This window comes from Trypanosoma cruzi, genomic scaffold, assembly GCF_000209065.1.
Source record: "Trypanosoma cruzi strain CL Brener 1047053516709 genomic scaffold, whole genome shotgun sequence".
Classification (NCBI taxonomy): Eukaryota; Euglenozoa; class Kinetoplastea; order Trypanosomatida; family Trypanosomatidae; genus Trypanosoma; species Trypanosoma cruzi.
In genome coordinates, this window is record NW_001849366.1 from 21,889 (window position 1) to 39,080 (window position 17,192).

Genomic DNA, 17,192 nt, shown 5'->3' on the forward strand with positions numbered 1-17,192 from the left:
AATTTATTTGGGCAGCCAGCCGTCCTCTCAAGCATTCTTTTCACAAAATCCCATGAAAATAAAGAAAAATTATGCGGCCCCTATAGTGCGCAACAGCCTCCAGTGACGATGCGCCTCTGGCGAAAAAAATAAAATAAAATGAAAAAAGGGTGTGGTGAGTGTGGCACTGCTGATCACAACGGTTCTCTGAAAAGGCATTCACTGTCCAGACCTCGTAGGCACACACATATAAAAATCGCTAAAATACTTCCTAATATATTTCACCAGAACGAAATGCACTTTGTTACTACTTATTTTTTTCAATTTTCTTGCCTTTTTTATCCCCCTCAGGTAGACCATCATCAGAAAATTCGATTTCCTCAGAAAATTTACCTTTTAACATAACCTGGTATTGGTGTACCCTTCCGTCCCAGAACGCCACAATTTTTTTTTCAGCGTCGCTCACATCATTGGAATTGACGACATCACATCTCCGCCAGTCATTCATCGGCTTGCTGTCTGCCTGCTGCACATAAAACATCTCCCACGACATGTCTCGGGATAATTCGTCCCAATCATTAAAATATGCCGCCAGGTGCTCAGTGAACTGCCTCACAGTGCTGGTTATGGTGTGATGCGCACTCGCCGTCGTCATCTGCAGCCCAACCAGCGTCTTCCGCGGTGACTCTACAAAGAAAAAGCCGTCCACCAGCGGAAAGGTTGGGAACGTCGGTATGTACAGCACCCCGTACTCCATCGAAATCTTCTTGACACCGCCTTCCATCGACGGTAATCCAACGGTGCGAGTGGGGTACCCTTGATGGTTTATTTTCAGCACCGAATCCTGTGCTTCACGTTCTGGTGGCCTCAAGCTCCTTGAGTTCCTTTACTAGTGCACTGACAAACTCCCCATACATGAAGGCGCGCAAACCGAATTGTTCCAGAGTTCGAGAAACAAGGGCACCACGCGATCTCAATATTAGCAACAAAAGATCCTCCGTAGCCAGTTTCTTTGCCAAACAGTCCGCAGTTCGAAACCCGATATCAGCCCATATCGGTGCGTTGAGAAATACCTCAGCACCTTTTTCTGTTCTTGACCGGACAATCTTCACAAGTTTGTGAGACGGATCCTCGGAATACCATAGCTTACTTCCTCCCAGGGCAAAGTACCTTCCTTGACCCCCAATATTGATCCATTCCAAGGCCCTCATAACATCTTTCGTGCGTTTTCCATATTCATCCGCATCAAAGATGTGACGTGGAATCGGCCCCACTTTCTTCATGTGTTTTTCAACCGTCCTCCAGTATTCCGCTTGCTTATCTGGTTTCACACCTCGCTTAATCCATGCACACATCGCCTTCACAACCATCTCTTCGGGGCAATTCATGATGATTCGCCTGGCTTTTAGTTGCTCCTCCCATCCATCATAGTTGCTTACCTCTGGGGATGACACCACAATCATGCCCCATCCATTACAGGGCGCAAAATGTCTCGGGCGGTGTTCCCTTCTTTGCCACATCGTAGATAATATACCCCTTCATCCCACGCTTCCAAAAACCATACAAAACACTCTCCGATGTTATCTCACCCGTGTATTTTGTCACGGTTTTGGTGATCTTGTGAAACACGTACGCCGTATCCCCAAAACAGTGGACAACCACTTGGAGTTTCTTGATATCGTAGTGCAGCAGCTGGTAGAGGAGGTACGAACCGGCATTCATCGACTTCTCGATCCCGGGCGTCCCAATCAACACACGCGGCAAAGGTGAAGGCTTGCGAGTCAAATCAAAATTGCTGAACCACTTGGTTAGATCGCCCTTGACGATCTGCCACACTCGTTCCACCTCGCAGTTAACACACAAGTCATTACCAGACCCATGCGGCGCATTCAGCGTGTACGGCCATCCCTCGTCCGAGGTGAGCACCATCAACACGGGAGGTGCTGCACCGGATTGCTGCACACCGTCATCCCTTTCGAGGGTGTTGCCAACTTTCTTGTATGTCCATGACTGTTTCGGTTTCCCCTCCCTCACATCCATTCCCGTCCCCTCGCCACCAGGAAGTTCCACTACATGGCTCCACCTCGCATTGTACACAGACTCGTACAACCCCTCCAGTTTCATCACTGCACTCGTCGTCGTTAGGATCCTCGCTTCCTCAAAGGCTACATCCAAAAACTCGTTAGTGATGCCATGAACAGTTGCTTTTACCTCCGCTGCAGCTTCTGACCATTTCAGTAGAGTGTGCACGCCATTTTGGTAAAGCTTCTTTATATCTTCTTCCATATCCATTTCATCCCTCACAGCCCCCTCCATCCTCGCATAAGCATCGGTTATCTGCATCTCTTTCAATACTCCCTTATCAGGGATATACTTCTTGGGATCCTTGAAAAACTCCTTCAGCAAAACACTCCGATTGGTGGCCATAACGCCCCTGCCGCCCAATTCCATCGTAAGAAAATCGTTCAACTTCATTTCATTGACGCGAACTTTTCCTTTAAACAGTACGTCTTCGATATTAGTGGAAAAGGTAAATTTCATTTCTTGCGCTCTTATTAGCCTTTCTTCTGCCACACGCCGTTCTTCTCTCAGTATCTGCGTGAGGGCTGCGTTTAGTTTTCCCCTTGCAAGAGGAGTGATCGTATCCTTTACTTCATAGTCCCTCCATTGTTCAATCAAAAACACACTCTCGTGATGAAGCTTAGTAATATCCTCCAATAAAATTTCCCTCTCATCCAACTCTCTTTTCATCTCTTGGTACTCTGTTAAATTAAAAATAATTCTAAGAAGCCGCTGGTCTTGTACGTAAGGATCCGGCTCTTGAACAAACACCTCCATCGTCACATTGTCGTCTTCATCAACGGCCGCCCTGCCGCCAACACAATTCCGAAGAAAATCGTTCAGCTTCATTTCGGTGCTCGTGTCTCCACCCAGCAGAATGTCCTCTACGCTGCTGCTCATGGTCCACTTTGGTTGCCTCGTTTCCTCCACTCTTCTGCGAGCTGCAGCGTCGGAAACATCGCCGGGGATGCCGCTTCGAGGTGCCATCACAACACCCGTGTGGTGAAGCATCCCACTCACACCGCCCAACTGCGGCCTGCAGGTGCCGCTGGCTCCAAATGACACTCGCGGCTGTTTCGTCCCGCAGTCCCAATGGCGTTGGGCGTGGCGCTCGCATGGCGGGACGGTCGGTGCGCCATGCAGCCGCACTGCAACGCCTGTCGGCGAAGCAGTCAAGGCCCACCGCCTCCGCAGCAACGCAACGTGCAATCAGCCACAATACCGCCACATTATCGTCCTTTTTTATTTTATTTTGTTTCATTCACGTTGTCTGTTTGTTTTCCCTATCACTAACACTAGTAATGAGTGTGCACCTTCACAGAGGGTGAAGTAAAAAGAATAATAAAAAGAAAACACAATCACACCGTCCCGATGCAACTCAGCACTCTCCTCCACCCACCACCATTGCCGCGCAGGGGACCGCAGTCACATCGCAGAGTCAGCACCACAATGTGCACCGCACCATCGTGCTCTGAACGATGGGCGAGACGCAGCCATGCATCGCCCCGCTCCATTTTCCCGCCCCTCAAGTCTTGCGTGCCCGCACAAAGTGGCAAACAGAATCAGAGTGCACGCAAACCCAATCATCCCCCTCGCTCGATGAAGTACTTTACTTCGCATGGAGTGACAGTTGAGGACACAGCAGCAGTAGCAGGCTGCATGGAATTTCCCTACCAACCCTGCGAAGAGACACAACAACTCTGCGGAGTAAAAGTGGCAGCCCCTCGGTGTTGCCCGCAGTCCACATGGCAGGAAGAATTCCACGCACGCATAGTTCCGGACACCTCGCTGTTTGAGTGCACATCAACAGAACATGTGAAAAAACGTGCGCACAAGATGGCGTTTAAATAAGTAAACTCTTCAGCCTGTTTTGTTTGATGGTGTTGGCGGGCAATCACACACAATCCAATCAAAGTGGCACGCCGGACAGAATGGCTTCAGTTAATAAATAAATAAAAATAATTGCGTCAATGCAAAAAAGCAACGGAAAGTTGGCGCATGCGATTGCCAGTGACAACTGCATGCAAACCCGCCAGTCCCAACTGAGGTGCCGAGGAGCACTTCAGTGTACAACTGGTCGTCAGGCAGAGAGGACAAATAAAACAAAAGGGCAGCAAACCCTCTCGTTCAATGTTTTCTAACAGCAACAAGAGAAAACAAAAACTAAAAGATACACCAAAAAAAAAAGTGTGTAGACGATTTCCTTCTCATCGTAACCCCCATTTATCTCAAAGCTGGAGGTTGTCGAAGTGCAAGACATTATTCAAAACTGAGGAAAAAATTACATCTGAGACGTTTGCGTGATGAGTATCCGGAAATATTCTTGACGACAGTGAGGGAAGGGCAGACGCCTGAGTTCACTTCACCTTTGGCCTGACAAAAAAAATAATACCACAAACATGCATTTGTATATTTGCAGTAAAGCCTTGCCCTAACGAATCAACAACAGCATTAACAAAGGGAATAACAAGCAGGAAAAATCCAGGCGATTGCAAGGGCAAAGCATCTTCGCATTGGAATTATTGTACATCCTAAAGAAGAGCACTTGACAGGATAAAGAATAAGACCATAAAATCATTCTGCGACCACACAGACAAACACACACTCACACACAATCATATCCCTCTCCCCCTGTTCGGTTTTATCACACCAGACACAAATAGGCCCAAAACACTCCATCACCCAAGAAATGGATGCAGAAACAAATAAAAATATAAAATTGGCAATAAATAGATTAAAAAAATTACCGCCTCCCATTGCAACAGTTTTACTCACAAAAATTATTCGATGCACAGCTGCACATCAAGTTTCTGTCCCCATAGATTCCATCGATGCGGCAAACTGAAGGCCAAAACTTTTCGGTGTGTGAATGGCTCGAAGGGAATGCAGCAGTTTTCCGGGTGTATGTTCTGTCCCAATCATCTGATGTGACACACTTTGCCGTGTGCGGGGCATTCTTGAGAACGTTGTTCGTTGTGCTCTCTTCACCCTCCTCTATGGATGCAATTTCGGTACGAATGGAAATAAGTGCATCGGCCAAACGATCCAACTCCCGCTTTGACTCTGACTCTGTGGCTTCAATCATGAGTGTTCCCGCAACAGGAAATGCCAGGGTAGGTGAGTGAAGGCCATAATCCACAAGTCGTTTCGCCACATCTTCTGCTTCAATTTGTGCTGTTTTTTTAAATGGTCTTAAATCTATGATAAACTCGTGAGCGCAGAAATCGTTTTCCCCTGGAAAGAGAACTGGGCAGTGGCCGTCAAGACGCCTCTTTAAATAGTTGGCATTTAAAATCGCATACTCCGTGCATGTCTTGAGACCCCGTGAACCAAGCATCCACATTAATAAATAAGAAACTGGAAGAATAGACGCCGATCCGTATGCTGCTTGAGAGACTTGACCAAAAGGCTGGGAACCACCAACATTTTGAATAAAAACAGAATCTGGCAAGAATAAAGCCAGGTGCTGACGAACAGCAATAGGACCCATGCCTGGCCCACCACCACCATGAGGAAATGAAAACGTTTTGTGGAGATTAATCTGGCACACATCGCCCCCAATACATCCAGGTGCTGTGTAGCCCACCATGGCATTCAGGTTTGCACCATCAATATAACATTGCCCTCCATCGTAGTGCACCATCGAAGTAATGGCCAAGATTTCCCTGTCAAACAAACCATACGTACTCGGATACGTTTTCATAATGCACGAGAGATTCTTTTGTATGCTTTTGGCAAGAATTTTCCAAATCCTACATGTCAATCCTTCCATCCGCCAAACACTTTATCTTTACAATCACCATCCCTGCCAAGAGAGCCGAAGCAAAATTTGTGCCATGAGCACTTTCTGGAATCAAGCAAACATTGCGATGGCTCTCCTTTTTTGAATTATGATACGAGTGAATCACACGAAGAGCAGCATATTCACCCGGAGCACCACTATTTGGCTGAAGCGACACGGCATCTAAAGCGGTAATATCTCTTATTTTCTGCTCCAGATCCAAACACAACGCACTATATCCTCGCGTTTGCTCCGTCGGTGCAAGAGGGTGAAGGTTGGTAAATTCTGACCACGACAAGGACAACATGGCGGCAGCTGGATTAAGTTTCACGGTAAAAGAACCCAAGGGCACACAACCATGCGTGAGACCATAATCTTTTCTATGAAGACGGTGAATGTACCGCATAAGCTCACTCTCACTTTTGTACTTTTGAAAGATTGAACGCCCAAGAAAGACAGATTTTCGTAACATTTGCAAAGGCATTGCTCTCTTTTGTTCTGCGAGTTTTGAAAGGACACCTATCACAGGAAGTTTTGGCCCTGCTGCCTCCAAGAGACACTACATGGCCCTCGGTAGTGGCCTCATCCACCGATATAGAGACGGTGCCATGACTATAATCAACAAAAATATTAATGCCTTTTTCCACGCAGCATGTCACGTAGTCTTCAGGCGTTATACCTTTTAAATTTACGGTGATGGTATCAAAAAATGTACCATTGACCACTGTATGCCCTACAGACTCTAAACCAACAGAAAGTATTTTGGCTTTACTGTGCATTTCGCTCGCAATTTCCTTCAAGCCCTCGGAGCCGTGATAAATGGCATAAAATGCCGCAACATTTGCTAGGAGAGCTTGCGAAGTACAAATATTGGGTGTGGCGCGTTCCTTCTTAATACGTTGCTCCCGCGTCTGAAGCGCCATGCGTATGGCCGGACAGCCCGTCGAGTCTTTACTTTTATACCATTGACGCGACCCGGAATGAATCGCTTAAATTCCTCATTGACAGCAAAAAATGCGGCGTGAGGCCCCCAAACCCTAGTGGGGCACCAAAACGTTGGGCAGATCCCAAAACAACATCGGCTCCCATTTCTCCCGGAGGTTTGAGAAGAACAGAAGCCATCAAATCCGTCCCACAACAACTGACGACACCGTGTTGCTTTGCCTTCTCAAACAGTGTCGTAAAATCATGAAGCATCCACATGGCATCTGGAGTTTGTACCAAAATTCCACAGAGTGAGGAATCGCTCCAATCAATCAAATTTGGATCACCAACAACGACCTTTATTTTAAGGGGCTCAGCTCTCGTTTTCACCATCTCTACGCAAGATGGGAAGACATCCCTCGATACAAAAAAAGTCATGCGCTCCTTTCGACCATGATGAAAGGCAAGGTACATTGCCTCAGCACATGCAGTAGCTTGATCAAGAAGAGATGCATTTGCCAAATCCATAGCTGTCAATTCTATAATCATGGACTGAAAATCCAACAGGGACTCTAGATGGCCTTGAGATATTTCAGCCTGGAAAGGAGTGTATGGGGTGTGCCATGCAGGATTCTCGACAACGTTACGAAGTATTACAGTTGGTGTGCCCTGGCTCATCGTATCCTTGCCCAATCATGCTCTTTAATACCTTATTCCGTGAACCCAGTGAATGGAGAAGCGAAAGGGCATCCTGCTCGCTCATCGCCGGAGCCTCTTTTAAAGGGCTTCGCAAAATATTCTCTGGGATCGCAGCAGTCATGAGGTCCGACAGACTTTCTTTGCCAATTATTCGAAGCATAGAAATTGATTCTGCCGCTGATGGTCCAATATGGCGATTGACGTAACTGTTTGCAGCAGCCCGTCGTACAAACGCCAGTGGCAACGTGGAGAAATGATGGAAGCAACGATACATTATTATGTTAGATATGTGCTCGTCACCCTCTTTCTCTCTCTCTCTCTCTCGCACACGCGTTAGTTTTCTTTTACTTTGGATAAAAAATTGGGCTTCACAGTTAAAAATCCACAAAAACAAATAAAAAATATAATTGAAAAATAAAAATAAATTTAAACAATAATCAAAATAATAATAATAACCCATTAAAATAACAACAACAACAACCAAAAAGGATTGTCAAGGAAAATAAGCACGCATTTATATGAGCAATTCCAATTTTCACCCCCGCACACCACATATAGCCCCCGCGTCCCTTTATCCATGGACCTTCACGTCGGGTATTCACTAAAGTAGGCGTGACGAAGGGCGGCAGCCGCAGTCAAACGCTTTTGAGGATCCAGGCAAAGTAATCTTCGCAACAAATCCAATGCACATTCAGAGGCATCCGGGAAAAATTCACGGAGAGGAAGAGGACGCTTCGGCTCAAAGTGCACCTTTCCCCAATCGGGAAGCAGCACCGCCGATGGCCACGATGTGGGCGTCGGTGTCCCTAATACATCAAATATTCGTGACAACTGCCAAATATCTCCATCGCCCGCAAAAAAAAAGCACCACTGTACCCTCGTAGAAGTTCCGCAAATACGCACCCTGATGACCACACATCAATTTCGGGTCCGTAGTGTCGCTGGCCCAGAAGTAACTCGGGAGCTCGGTACCACCTCGAAACGACTTCGTGAGTCATGGATGCCTCCGTATCCCATACACGACTTAGTCCAAAGTCGCCGAGGCGTAGTTCCCCCTCCGCAGTCAAAAAACAATTTGAAGGTTTCACATCTCGATGAAGAACACCCTCGCTGTGTATGTACGCTAACGCCAAAAGAAGCATTTTAAATAGAGACTTTGCCTCTAACGCGGGCAGAGGATTGCCGGCAGTTCTCCCTGAGAGGACTGTTGCCAAGTCAGTCTTGCAGCGCTCCATCACTAACGCCAAGGAGCAGCCACACGGAACTACCTCATATGTCCGAATAACAAAAGGATGCACCAATCGCATTGCAACAAGTAGTTCCCTCGCTGTGGGATGCGGAATACCCTCATCAAGACGTGGAGCTGTGACGAATTTGATTGTGGCTGGCATTCCAGATTCCTTAACAACTGCAGCACGAACGACGCCAAGGCGACCCTCACCAATTGGGGGTCCAATAGTAAAACGATCCATGCCAAGCGACCACCTCTCTCTTCTTTTTTTCTCTTCTTCACCCCTCTCTTCCATTCTACGGCATCGTGGAAATATAAATGGAACACAAAAATTTGACTCCGGTGATGCCAAAATCCCACCGCACCCAAAGGTCATGCTCAATGCCCCTCCCTAATGAGCACATGAATAGAAACTGAAAGAACTCCAATTTATCTCAAAAGAATCCAATTTTTGTTGTGGTGGTGGTAGTTATTGTTTTCTCCTCGCCAGAATCTAATTATTTCAAAAACTTTCTCGTATTTAAGACTTCTGACTCCCTATTCACAACAGAGGCAGTCGCACTAGAGTACATCTTTGCTCGAGCGAACAAACTCACTCTTTCAGTCCTGGGTTTCCCATGGCACACTTCCACCTCAACAGGAGGAAGAGGAGGAGGAAGAGAAGAAGACTGCTGCTCTTCCGTGGAATATTTCGGTGTGGCTGTGGCCACATCACCCTCATTTTTGGCTTGCAGTTGTGCCGCACGATCCCCAACCAAAAAGGGAGACTGATCCATAGCCGTGTTTTCAGGGGCTATAAGATCATCTACACAGACAAGAAATCCCTCAGCGCCTGTGCTCAATGCACACTCCCGAGAATCATCCGCACAACAACCGCCTGTATGCTCCCTCACCACCAATGATTGATTGAGAGAGTTCTTTTTCCGCAAGAGCTCATCACGTAGTTTATTAACGGTTGACGCGCCACCCCTCTTGGCTGCTACTCGTAAAGGAATGGAGTGAGTTGCCCTCCGAACTGTCGCATTGGGGATGCTGCTGTCCGTCTTTAGACACTGATTCGTCCGGTACGTTTTTATCTCCGTAAAAGACACGCGTGTACGGCCCAAACCTCCCTCTTGCGTGCGCCGCCAAAATGCATCACACCGTTGCCTCTTGCTTCTCAGAGATATGAAGGCGGCGCATCTTCGCCTTCACGATCGCTGATGCTCTGCTCACTTTCCCCCGAGTCATCCGGAGATAAAATCCGTCCGCTTGATGTTGCGTTTTGTGAAAATGCGTTTGTTATACCTGCGGCACCCGCGCTCTCCTCGCCACCAAAAGGAACGCTGCCGCCAGATTCCTTCCTCGCCCTCTTAAACTCCTTCAGAAAAGCGGAAACGTCCATTTTCTTCAAACGTAAAAGGAAGAAAAAAAAAGAAACAAGAAATGAACATGTGCTTAGATGAGGTCGTTGACGTCTTATCCTCAGAAATGTGAGAGGAGGAAAACACAACAAAATGGGAGAAGACAATTTAATCACACATCGCTCTGCATCAACGCGCTCCAAAGAAAAATTATCCAGCACTCATAAACACGCAACAAAAGCCATCAGACAAATAAATCGACAATAGCCAAACTCGTCGTAAAGTAGCAAAGCTGCAGCCTTAATTTAGTGCCCCTTTTAGCCGCCGGACTCCCCTGCACCGCGTGAGGCGCAATGAAGGAGGCGGGTGGGACGACAGAAAGAAACTGCAGCCGCCACCTTCCCGCGCAGCACCATCAAAATTTGCCCCCACGACTCGCACATTCGTTTCAAAAAGTTTCTAAAAAAAACAACTAAAAACGCTGCAAATCAATAAATATGAGATGTTTTGAACACTGCGGATTGCAAGACCGAGCACTCACGTATTCCACAGGAGGGCGGACTGGCATTTCAATTGGAAGGACAAAAATTCATAAGTTTTTCCACCTCCTTTTGTTTCGCCGTGAGTGCGAGAACGCAGACGAGGGAAAACTCACAGTTTTTTAACAAAAAAAATTCTTTTAAAACCAAAAAAAAGAAAAAAAGACGGCAGCTAAATGAGGGTCATTTTTTTCTTGCCGATTTCGTGAGCGTTTATTTATTTTTATTTATATTTTTTTTTCTGCAAATTGTGCCGGAGACAAAAGAAAAAAAAACACCAACAAATAACACACACGGAAATTACAAAAACACAAGCACGTGAAGGTAAAAATAAAAAGGCAACAAATAACATATCATATCGTCCTTATTTTCACTGCAGAGTCCGCTACGAAAAAAACCCTCAATAGGGTCATCATCGTGCGCATGTTGCGGCTCGGAAACAGACAGAGTCAAAAAAACCAAGTGTTTACAATGAGATGCCACATCACTCGCATTAGCCTCATTCTCTATAACAATGGATTCACTTGAAAACCTCAGTTTTTGCAGCAAAATCTCTCTCGCAGCCGTTCTAATCAACTTGAGAGATCCACTGTCCAACCTGAAGTGCACATCCACCAAACGCTTAGCGAGCATCAACACGGTTTCCCCATCACTCACCGTAACTAAAATCACCTGGCACCTCGTGGCTGATACGTAAATAAGAACATGAATTACGTCAGAGCCCTCTGAATACCGAGGGTTGTCTTGCGGTGCAGCAAGAAAGGCGAGGCTACCGGTGTGTTGGCCATCATCCATAGAGGAGTATACACCTGCAACAGCTGCAGAAACATCGTCGTCGTCATCATCCAAATCAGTATCGTCAGCATTCTCCTCGTCGGGAAATGTACCTGCGGTATTTCGATCTTCTCCTCTTCGTGGCGTCCAAGAGACAACAGTTGTTGCCTGGGCGGATTCAGTAGTCAAACAATCGGACTCGCAATTACAAGCATTCACACTGTTCAACTCTTTATGGTGGCTCTGAACACTAGCACAGGACGGATTTGTAGCTTGCGGTGCCTTTGAGAGAAATTCAAAACATTTGCGGCACACCCGTCGTCGTTTATTTACATGAAGCTTTTGTAATTTAACAAAAAAGCTCGAGCATGACGCACAGAAAATACCGCCAAAGTACCGACAATGATGACGCCTGCACCCGAAATTAAATTCGACCTCACATATTTCGCACTTCTGTATTGAGCTATCAGACGTCCATTCGCCTAATACTGATAGCCTGATCGAAATATGCCATGCTTTATTTCTACTGCATTTATTAACAGACGTAAAAAAGAATATGTGCATACAAATACATATAATAATATCACACGTAAGGGAAATCCGTAACAGTAATGATAAGGCCAACCATATGAAGGAAGCTAAGCCGCAGACACACTAAATATATAGGGAGAGAGAGAGACAGAAAGAAAAAACAAAGGGAAAACATTGTTGTTGCTTTTTGGTGTTGTTTCGTTTCACAAAAATTGCCTCTACCGTCATGTGCAGCACCTTAAATCACGGCCCAGTGAGTCCTCACCATCACTCTTTTTTTACCATGAAAGACAATGGCAACCAAGAAATATCTGCCTGAAACGGTGAAGAAAATTCCCCGTCGTCACTTCCGCTCATGGAGTCTTCAGGCAGGCTGCCATTTGCAAAGGAGTTGTGGATCATATTTCTAAGAGTGCCACGCGCAACGGGCCCGAGACAGTGCAGGAATTCATTCAACATGTCGTCGGGGCCAGAGGCTGAGCCAAGCAAAGAGTCGCAGATGGCCACGTCAAGTTCATACGGCGTGAGAGGTCGATCCATTTCCCAGCCACCAGGAACCAAAGAAGTGCGGCGAGCAGCGGCAGCAGCATAAGGTAACGTGGCACGTAAAAGCCGCACAAAATGACGGACAAGCAGATTCGCCTGTTGCCGAGGCAGAGGGCAGACGCGGTCCGAAGATCAGTTCGGAGCACAACCGATTCCAGAGGATGAGGATGCGGCGCCGCCATGCCATGAAGATATCGCCAGCCTGGGCTGGGTGAGGCTCCAAGTCTTTTCGCGCGGGCTTCCAACAGCACAGCGAAGCAACGGCGTAAGGCTTGATTTCGTTCCTCCTTTTTTCGGGTACATTCGGCTCAAAGCAGGCTGTCTCCTGGTGAGGCAATGTGTGTGCTTTGTGTGCTGCTTCGGCGGCGGACTCGGCTTGTTCCATTTCGTGTGTCCATATCTTTTTTGGAGCTGTCACGGCTGCCGCGCGGGATATGGCGCTCAGCTGCTCGTAAGATGCCTCCGCGAAGATCCAACCATGTGGACGCGGTGGCAAGGAGGGTTTCACACAACGATGTAAAAGCAGGCCAACCCGCTTTACGCAGGGCAAAGGTGGCTTTCGTCCGTCAAGGCAGCGTGTTTGCTATTCGTGGAGTGCCATCATCCATCTCCACCGAGTAAGACATTAAGCAGTGGTCCGAGTTCATGTAAGGGGCGAATGTCCAGTGGGAGATGCGTAGGGCGCAATACGCAGTCACGTCAGGGGACGAGGCATTACGATGTGTGATCCGTGTTGCCTGCGCTGGGTCATTTGCCAGCCCAAAATTCATATCGATTAAAATAGCGGCGAAGTTCTCTCCTCCAGTCGTTGATGGTATATATGACTGTCCCAGAGTTCACGATGTAAATTCAGGTCACCCGCGATAATCGCTTCGGGCCCAAGCGACAAACGATATTGATAGATGCGGATTATTGACCAATTGTTGTGGGAGGTTTATAGAGATTCGCCACGCAAATGCTGGGACGGCCTGGCGGAAATACACGGACAGCAATGGTCTCCAGAAGGTCAGTGCCAGGGAGCGACAGGCGCTCGCACGGTGGAGAGTGGCGCACCAGAATGGCAACGCCACCACCGCGCCCAGTGCGGGCCTGAAGGTAGTCATTATGGCCAGATAATTTCGTCGCTACGTCACCACGGTTACTTGTTTCCTGGAGAAGAACGATGTCAGGTGGACGCTGCTCCAGTCGCGCAGCAAATGCAATATTTTTCACGGACGAGAGGCCTGCAATGTTAAGCTGCCAAATATTGATGTAGCCATCCTCCTCGGGCCATGGTTCTTGTGAACGTCACCGCAACGGGTGATATCAACGGAGTGACCGCTGCGAAACGGTCGTGCAGTTCTGTCCGACAGTCTGCAGGCAGACCGCCTCACCTCCCCACACCGGGCATGGCGTGGAACCTTCTCGAGGGGTGAAGTCACCTTGGTCTCCGTCGTGCTCGCAGCAACGCCCTGCTGCGGAGTTCCTATATGCAACCAAAGCCCCAGCACCGCGAAAGGGTACGGACCCCATTGCTGGAGTACACTGCAATACATATATCGTGTAATTGTCTTTAAGTTCTTACCCACAGTCACAAAAAAAAAGCAAGGCATTTAGGGGCAAATAAAACCACACAGGAGTGCCAGAAAACAAACAAACAGGATGACTGGTGAAACGCAACACTGCACAGCTGCCCACGCTGTGGCAAGCCGCGGGACAAATGCTGAAAAGTAAAATTTAAAAAAGATAAATCCGTCTTCCATTATGCATTCACTCAAAAACAAAAAAAAAAACTGCACGTTGGTGCGTGACTTCCAAATCGGTGCGCATGTCTCGCCTGCAGATAAAAAATAAGAAAATACGTTGCACTCCTTCCAGTCGTCCAAACCCCCGGTGCCCACACATTATTTATATTCCACTGGGACACCCGGCGCGGTTTCGTGTCCCCATTCCATTCTCTCTTTTATTAGCCGGCGCCATCGGCGTGGCACACAGTGCCGAGCTCGCCTCTGATCACTAAAAAGAGAAAGAGCACTGAGTGAATCCCGTAATTGTCGGAGGAACACAACACAAAAGAAAGGAATAAAACAAACAAAAACCCCGCGGTGCAGTCCCCAGAGGAAGAGCATGCTTCCACATGGAGAAAAAGCCCTGCACAGCAAGAAGGGCGCAAAGTAAAATAAAACGTTTAAAACAAAGTGTCCACAAAAAGTGACAATTATTTAAAAGAGTGCGTGGCCAGACGCATATGTTCCCGCTGGTGGCAGGAATTCCTTGTTGCGATTTCTCAGTAAAGGGCCAAAATGCCGCACAGAAGCACCCGAGAGACGCCCCCCCGCATGGAGCCGTCACCTTTACCTTTTTTGGCGTCGCTTTTCCTGACCAGTTTTAGTTCACCAACGCTCAGTGGGCGGCTGTACAGAAAGACGTTCGTCATCGTCACGCTGCTGTTGATGTCCCCCTCGCATCCCAAAGTAGAAATGTGTGATTTCAAACCCCTGCGTCTCAAGTGTCGTTATATTCTCTGGGCTCCCCACAATCTCACCATCCACGTACATGCAGCCCTTGTTGCCGTCCTGCAGCATGAGCGCCACCTGGTGTTCTTTCCCCGGCTCCCACGTGCTGTCCTGTGCTGCCTTTGTGCCGTCAAACACTGTCTCCCACTTTTTATTCATGCTGTACGACAGCCCAATGATCTTCTTGCCGGCACCGTCCCCCAGACCCGCACCCAGAAGAAAAGTACTCTTCTTCGGAACCTCGTGGACGATCACCGTTGCCACAATAGTGAAATCGTAGTTCACAAAGCCGTACTGGTTATTATCCTCCCGGCCGTTCACGGGCCATGTTGTCCCGGACTCCGGCCCCGTGAAATTAAAGCCATTTTTGGCCTTCGCTGCTTTTGTCGCAATTGCATTCACGCAACGGTAATCATCGATCCACGTGACATCGCAGGACGATGCGTCGGACAGGAATCCAACCAGACCCGCCGTGGGTCTGGAAGACTCGGAGAAAGAGGCATCCAGCTGCGCCCAAGTGCTGAGGACGGAGTTGATCGTCTTCAGCTCCTCCGTCTGGCGGGCAAGGGATATGCCCCGGCGCGTTCCCACAATACCCTCTCGTGAAAGGTGCAACGCACCATCCGAGTACAGCAGGGCGTTGGCAAGCGTCTCACCCATAGCATTCTCCGCAAAAAGCGGCCCAACATGGAACGTGCGGCTATTGTCCGTGACCCAAAGGTAGAGCGCCTTGTCCTTTTTCTCCCTCAAGACGTACCCTCTCTGAATGTACAGCATGACCTTCCTTCCCCCAATGGTCGCAGCGATGAGGTCTCCCACACGCAAACTTTCGTCCCAACGGAATCCTGAGTGTGAAATGACCCACACGCCTGAGAGTGTTCTGGCAGCATTCTTCCACGTTGTCCCCATGTCACGCGACTCGAACACACTCTGGGCATCCACATAATGAACAATCATGAGAATCTGTCCATTCTCCCATTCGGTGATGCGGGGGCCAAGGCATTCCACAGAAAAAATGCCCTCTGGGAACACCCAGTTGTTGCCTTTGTCCGTCGAATAATTGATCATGAAGAAAGGCTGATTTTTCCCGTTCCTCGCACTCAGGGAAAAAACAAGCGTGCCATTCTGCATCACAATGCCTGAGCCACCAGCAGTCACAAAATCCTTCATGTGGCCTTGAGTGTGTTTGGAGATCTGTTGCAAGAAATATTTGGATTCTTCCCAGTTGATCATTCCACTCGGCTCGCCGTCCTTGGGCTGCGTGGCCACACCAACAACCAGTTGAATAGCTGAGTCACCCGCCGCCCTTTCCTCATCATCATTGTCGTACTTCTCTTCACAGATTCCCGCAAGTGGAAACACCTTATTGTCCCCTGCAATGGATGCGGGCCGACAAAAAACGCGCAAACGATTATTGCCATTCCTACTGTCAAGCACGGTGTGTGCGCTCCATTCCTTCTTGGCGATCTCAGCGACAATGGACGGCCACGTCTCCGCAGCCTTGATGTACCCAGCCACAATGTCGGAATAACGAGTCCCAAATAATTTCTCGTGATGGCCGTTATATTCGAGGAAGCCCTCAGCAAATGCAATCATTACCCCACCAGCACGGACGAGAGAAGGTGCGGCAAATGCTTCCTTCACTCCAGTCTCACCAGTCCCATCTTTTGGCAACACCTGCGTCTTATTCGGCACAAATAGATCGACCCATTGCGGCAGCTGCACACCCCCTGGCTTGCTCTCCACAGCGTGTGCACCTCCACTGCCGCAGCACATCACAACAAGGAGGAGCAGCACCGCAAAAGTAAGCACATGCCGGGACATGTTGGGCCTCTGCGGCTCACTCTCTCCTCCTTCCCTCCTCCTTCAACTGTATCCGGTCACGCGGTGACGGTTGTTTGTGCGGGGTGCATTGACAGCAGCAACACGTAACTGCATATAAATATGTGTGAGGGCGGTGTGCGTGCTGTTGTTGGTCCTTTCAGAGACTTCGAATTTCACAGTAGCGATTCACGCCTGATTTCCTAGCGTGTGTGTTTTCAATAAGTGAAAAGGACAACGACAGCGGCAAAAAGACAGTACAACAGCAGTACACACCGCCACCACTCACAGCAAACCACAACATCACCGTCCCCGCAGCCATTATTCACAGCACCCCTCAAAAGCATAAATAAATAATTTCAAAATGTGAGCAGTCTCCCAATGGGGGACCGAAGGCCACGGTCCTGCAAAAAAGAAAAATGAGAAAGGGCCACGTGTGAAGTGAAGGACACAAGAGTGGCACTGCAA

The 17,192-nt window shown here is 48.2% G+C and overlaps 2 protein-coding genes and 3 pseudogenes across 2 annotated transcripts, besides 13 other annotated features; all 5 read right to left on the reverse strand.

Moving 5' to 3' along the window:
- Positions 1-51: part of a mobile genetic element that runs on past the window's edge.
- Positions 1-273: part of a sequence feature (areas not merged during assembly with more than two copies in the genome that could not be assigned to a particular haplotype) that runs on past the window's edge.
- Positions 274-1,205: a sequence feature (haploid, Esmeraldo-like haplotype).
- On the reverse strand, positions 289-3,051 carry Tc00.1047053510307.140 (annotated as a pseudogene).
- Positions 1,206-15,205: a sequence feature (areas not merged during assembly with more than two copies in the genome that could not be assigned to a particular haplotype).
- Positions 3,982-4,004: a sequence feature (AT_rich).
- Positions 4,808-7,720, reverse strand: Tc00.1047053510307.180 (annotated as a pseudogene).
- Positions 7,746-7,768: a microsatellite.
- Positions 7,829-7,924: a sequence feature (A-rich).
- Positions 8,026-8,916, reverse strand: Tc00.1047053510307.191 (annotated as a pseudogene).
- Positions 8,929-8,973: a sequence feature (CT-rich).
- Positions 9,314-9,342: a microsatellite.
- Positions 10,770-10,798: a sequence feature (AT_rich).
- Tc00.1047053510307.200 (hypothetical protein, conserved) lies at positions 10,858-11,895 on the reverse strand (the record flags this gene model as incomplete). The annotated part of the gene is made up of 1 exon (XM_815087.1): positions 10,858-11,895. One exon carries the CDS (start codon positions 11,893-11,895, stop codon positions 10,858-10,860), a length of 1,038 nt encoding a protein of 345 aa, XP_820180.1.
- Positions 12,229-13,674: a mobile genetic element.
- On the reverse strand, positions 14,781-16,727 carry Tc00.1047053510307.210 (trans-sialidase, putative; the record flags this gene model as incomplete). The annotated part of the gene is made up of 1 exon (XM_815088.1): positions 14,781-16,727. The coding sequence occupies one exon, from the start codon at positions 16,725-16,727 to the stop codon at positions 14,781-14,783; it is 1,947 nt and encodes a 648-aa protein (XP_820181.1).
- Positions 15,206-16,164: a sequence feature (heterozygous, non-Esmeraldo-like haplotype).
- Positions 16,165-17,192: part of a sequence feature (areas not merged during assembly with more than two copies in the genome that could not be assigned to a particular haplotype) that runs on past the window's edge.